Source organism: Perca flavescens, chromosome 24 (assembly GCF_004354835.1).
Source record: "Perca flavescens isolate YP-PL-M2 chromosome 24, PFLA_1.0, whole genome shotgun sequence".
In the NCBI taxonomy this organism is placed as follows: Eukaryota; Metazoa; Chordata; class Actinopteri; order Perciformes; family Percidae; genus Perca; species Perca flavescens.
Genome location: NC_041354.1, coordinates 630,802 through 635,801, shown reverse-complemented (window position 1 = coordinate 635,801; position 5,000 = coordinate 630,802). Strand labels below are relative to the sequence as shown.

Sequence of the window (5,000 nt, the reverse complement as noted above, 5' to 3'; positions counted from 1 at the left end):
CACTAATCTAGACCTGAACACCTGCACACGGCACTAATCTAGACCTGAACACCTGCACACTGCACTAATCTAGACCTGTGAGACCTAGACCTAGATGTGTATAGTGTGTACTATGTGTAGTATAATGTGTGTATTCTCACATTGTCCCCAGACTTGTGTGTGTGTGTGTGTATGTGTATAGTGTGTGCTATGTGTAGTATAATGTGTGTTTCTCATTGTCCCCAGACGAGTGTGTGTGTGTGTGTAGTATGTGTATAGTGTGTGCTATGTGTAGTATAATGTGTGTATTCTCACATTGTCCCCAGACCAGTCTGTGTAGTATGTGTATAATGTGTACTATGTGTAGTATAATGTGTATTCTCACATTGTCCCCAGACCAGTCTGTGTGTGTAGTATGTGTACTATGTGTAGTATAATGTGTATTCTCACATTGTCCCCAGACCAGTCTGTGTGTGTAGTATGTGTATGTGTACTATGTGTAGTATAATGTGTGTATTCTCACATTGTCCCCAGACCAGTCTGTGTGTGTAGTATGTGTACTATGTGTAGTATAATGTGTGTATTCTCATCTGTGTGTGTAGTATGTATAGTGTGTACTATGTGTAGTATAATGTGTGTATTCTCACATTGTCCCCAGACCAGTCTGTGTGTGTAGTATGTGTATAGTGTGTACTATGTGTAGTATAATGTGTGTATTCTCACATTGTCCCCAGACCAGTCTGTGTGTGTAGTATGTGTATAGTGTGTACTATGTGTAGTATAATGTGTGTATTCTCACATTGTCCCCAGACCAGTCTGTGTGTGTAGTATGTGTATGTGTACTATGTGTAGTATAATGTGTGTATTCTCACATTGTCCCCCAGACCAGTCTGTGTGTGTAGTATGTGTACTATGTGTAGTATAATGTGTGTATTCTCACATTGTCCCCAGACCAGTCTGTGTGTGTAGTATAATGTGTACTATGTGTAGTATAATGTGTGTATTCTCACATTGTCCCCAGACCAGTCTGTGTGTGTGTAGTATGTGTATAGTGTGTACTATGTGTAGTATAATGTGTGTATTCTCATTGTCCCCAGACCAGTCTGTGTGTGTAGTATGTGTACTATGTGTAGTATAATGTATTCTCACATTGTCCCCAGACCAGTCTGTGTGTGTAGTATGTGTACTATGTGTAGTATAATGTGTGTATTCTCACATTGTCCCCAGACCAGTCTGTGTGTGTAGTATGTGTATAGTGTGTACTATGTGTAGTATAATGTGTGTATTCTCACATTGTCCCCAGACCAGTCTGTGTGTGTAGTATGTGTATAGTGTGTACTATGTGTAGTATAATGTGTGTATTCTCACATTGTCCCCAGACCAGTCTGTGTGTGTAGTATGTGTATAGTGTGTACTATGTGTAGTATAATGTGTATTCTCACATTGTCCCCAGACCAGTCTGTGTGTGTAGTATGTGTATAATGTGTACTATGTGTAGTATAATGTGTGTATTCTCACATTGTCCCCAGACCAGTCTGTGTGTGTAGTATGTGTACTATGTGTAGTATAATGTGTGTATTCTCACATTGTCCCCAGACCAGTCTGTGTGTGTAGTATAATGTGTACTATGTGTAGTATAATGTGTGTATTCTCACATTGTCCCCAGACCAGTCTGTGTGTGTAGTATGTGTATAGTGTGTACTATGGTATAATGTGTGTATTCTCACATTGTCCCCAGACCAGGCTGTGTGTGTAGTATGTGTATAGTGTGTACTATGTGTAGTATAATGTGTGTATTCTCACATTGTCCCCAGACCAGTCTGTGTGTGTAGTATGTGTATAGTGTGTACTATGTGTAGTATAATGTGTATATTCTCACATTGTCCCCAGACCAGTCTGTGTGTGTAGTACGTGTATAGTGTGTACTATGTGTAGTATAATGTGTGTATTCTCACATTGTCCCCAAACGAGTCCTTCCATCTGAATACTACGAACACACTCCTCCAGCTTGGCCATGTCCGTCTCGTCGTCCCACGGCTTCACGTCCAATAGGATCGAAGATTTGGCGATGAGGGCGGGCTCTGGGAGGAGATGAGAGAGGGGTCTGTTACCATGGTAACAGCATGGGGCCAGGCTGAAAGCCAATGAGAGACTCTCTCTCAGGTAAAAAAACATGGCGTCCATCAGGTAGTCAGCCGAAAGATGGTGATTGGTTCTTCATCATCAAGAGTCAGCCAATAACACGTTAGCGAGAGGCGGGACTTACTTTTAGACTTCTTGGCGGCGTACTCGGCCAAACGTTCCTCCTTCAGACGGGCGGCCTCGGCATCTTCCTGCCAGACAAAACACAGGGAACAGTTACCACAAAACCCACCAGACTCCATGTAAATAATCAGGACTTTTAGCGTGTATAGAGCCAGCATATCTCCACCAGACTCCATGTAAATAATCAGGACTTTTAGCGTGTATAGAGCCAATATCTCCACCAGACTCCATGTAAATAATCAGGACTTTTAAGTGTATAGAGCCAGCATATCTCCACCAGACTCCATGTAAATAATCAGGACTTTTAGCGTGTATAGAGCCAGCATATCTCCACCAGACTCCATGTAAATAATCAGGACTTTTAGCCCAGCATATCTCCACCAGACTCCATGTAAATAATCAGGACTTTTAGCGTGTATAGAGCCAGCATATAGTAAATAATCAGGACCAGCATATCTCCACCAGACTCCATGTAAATAATCAGGACTTTTAGCGTGTCTAGAGCCAGCATATCTCCACCAGACTCCATGTAAATAATCAGGACTTTTAGCGTGTATAGAGCCAGCATATCTCCACCAGACTCCATGTAAATAATCAGGACTTTTAGCGTGTATAGAGCCAGACTCCATGTAAATAATCAGGACTTTTATATCTCCACCAGACTCCATGTAAATAATCAGGACTTTTAGCGTGTCTAGAGCCAGCATATCTCCACCAGACTCCATGTAAATAATCAGGACTTTTAGCGTGTATAGAGCCAGCATATCTCCACCAGACTCCATGTAAATAATCAGGACTTTTAGCCAGCATATGACTCCATGTAAATAATCAGGACTTTTAGAGCCAGCATATCTCCACCAGACATATAAATAATCAGGACTTTTAGCGTGTACCAGCATATCTCCACCAGACTCCATGTAAATAATCAGGACTTTTAGCTTATAGAGCCAGCATATCTCCAGAGACCATGTAAATAATCAGGACTTTTAGCGTCTAGAGCCAGCATATCTCCACCAGACTCCATGTAAATAATCAGGACTTTTAGCATATAGAGCCAGCATATCTCCACCAGACTCCATGTAAATAATCAGGACTTTTAGCGAGCCAGCATTTCCACCAGACTCCATGTAAATAATCAGGACTTTTAGCGTGTCTAGAGCCAGCATATCTCCACTACTACTGTTTTGATGAAACATGTTTGTGTGCAGAGCTTTCAGATCGTTAAGAGTGACATCACAGCTTCAGCCGAAAGATGGTGAGTTAGATCATCATCAAGTCTGCACACGGCACTAATCTAGAACTTAAAATCAGATTTCTATCACCTAACTGCCTTCTATGTCCAGTGTTTTTTGGGAGTATTAAGAGTCCAGGATGGGAAACTAAAGCTCACCTCCTCGTCGGAGCCAAACAGGTCGATGTCATCGTCGTCGTCCTTGGCGACGGCGGCGGGGGCGGAGCCTGTGGTGGTGTCGGCGATGTTCGAGGGCCCGTACTGCCCCAGAGGCTTCTTCACACCTGGTAGGCTGACCAGAGGGAGGAAGGGGGCGGGGCTTACTCAATGATCATGTGACACACACATAGCTGTACCCTAACACCTGATGATGTCATCAGCCTCAGGTAGCCTCCTCACCTGTTCTTCTGGCTCTGGTACGACTTGATGTGGTTGTACCAGCGCAGGGCGTGGCACAGGTCGGCCGCCGGCGCTGCCCCCCCGATGGCCTCGAACACGGCCACGTCAGCCTGGGACGGGACGTACCTGGACAGGTAACACAGCGGCAACATACGGCAAGGTTATTAAGGTTATTATGGCTTTTTAGGACTACTTTTATGGCAAGTTTATTAAGGTTATTATGGCTTTTTGAGACTACTTTTACACCAAGTTTATTAAGGTTATTAAGGCTTTTTGAGACTACTTTTACAGCAAGTTTATTAAGCCATTATGGCTTTTTGGGACTACTTTCATGCCAAGTTTATTCAGCCATTTGTGTGTCTAAATACCCGGATGTTCTGCTGCTACAGCTCCTGACCCACAATCCTTTGCGCAGCAGAACCAAGTTAAGAAGTCTGAACTCATATTTCACGACATTTGAATACACATTAAAAAGTCTAATTTAAAACCCAAACACCAGTTACAGTTCCAACAGCTTATTGAATTAAAACTATACTAGTGGTTATTGATCAGTTATCTGACTCATCATCTGAGTGAGCATGTTAACACCATGTGGCTCCACGCTAACGATAGCATGGAGCTACTTCTTCACACTAAAAACTACTAAAGAGAAACTCAAACTGAACTTTAACTCTTCGTACATCAGTTGAGACTCTAAGACTTAACTGCGGACATTTTAGAGCCTCCAGTCTGTTTATTTCGTGTCATTTAAACATTAAAACGCCGCTAACAGCCTGACAGCTAGCTCAGCTAATGTACCGCAAGAGACACTAAATCTGATATATAAATAGTATTTATTTCACCCAAGAAACGCATGTTCGTTCCTCCGAGTGTTTAAACCCAACCCACGATCTGTTTCCTAAACTTTAATAGTCCTAAATGGTGCCGAAACGTAACATTCATCGCCGTAGCGGTTAGCCTCAGTTAGCTTAAGGTTGTGGCTAGAAGGGATACAGATACGACCGGAAGTTACGCTAAATCTCATAAAATCTAGACTAACATAACAATTAATGTTTCATATTTTAACTCGGGACACACGTGCTCGCTCATCGGGTGTGTTTGAACCCAAACCACGATATTGGTTGTC

The 5,000-nt window shown here is 42.7% G+C and overlaps 2 protein-coding genes across 6 annotated transcripts in view; one reads left to right on the top strand and one right to left on the bottom strand.

Annotated features, from left to right (window-relative positions):
- eef1b2 (eukaryotic translation elongation factor 1 beta 2) overlaps window positions 1-5,000 on the bottom strand; it is a 6,356-nt gene that overhangs the window by 1,023 nt on the left and 333 nt on the right. Inside the window, exons 2-5 of the mRNA XM_028572462.1 lie at window positions 3,875-4,000; window positions 3,635-3,767; window positions 2,246-2,312; window positions 1,935-2,060 (exon numbers count right to left, since the gene is read on the bottom strand). Of these exons, the coding sequence (XP_028428263.1) occupies window positions 1,935-2,060; window positions 2,246-2,312; window positions 3,635-3,767; window positions 3,875-4,000 (452 nt within the window). The remainder of the gene's footprint in view (window positions 1-1,934; window positions 2,061-2,245; window positions 2,313-3,634; window positions 3,768-3,874; window positions 4,001-5,000) is intronic.
- The window catches only part of arl11 (ADP-ribosylation factor-like 11), an 8,048-nt gene continuing 6,875 nt past the window's right edge, over window positions 3,828-5,000 (top strand). For 3 of the 5 annotated variants that reach the window (XM_028572456.1, XM_028572457.1, XM_028572455.1), the window contains exon 1: window positions 3,830-4,034. The gene's annotated coding sequence lies outside the window, so the exon portion shown is untranslated. Of the gene's footprint in view, window positions 4,044-5,000 lie in introns of all 5 variants that reach the window. The other 2 variants (XM_028572459.1, XM_028572458.1) reach the window with 2 other exon arrangements.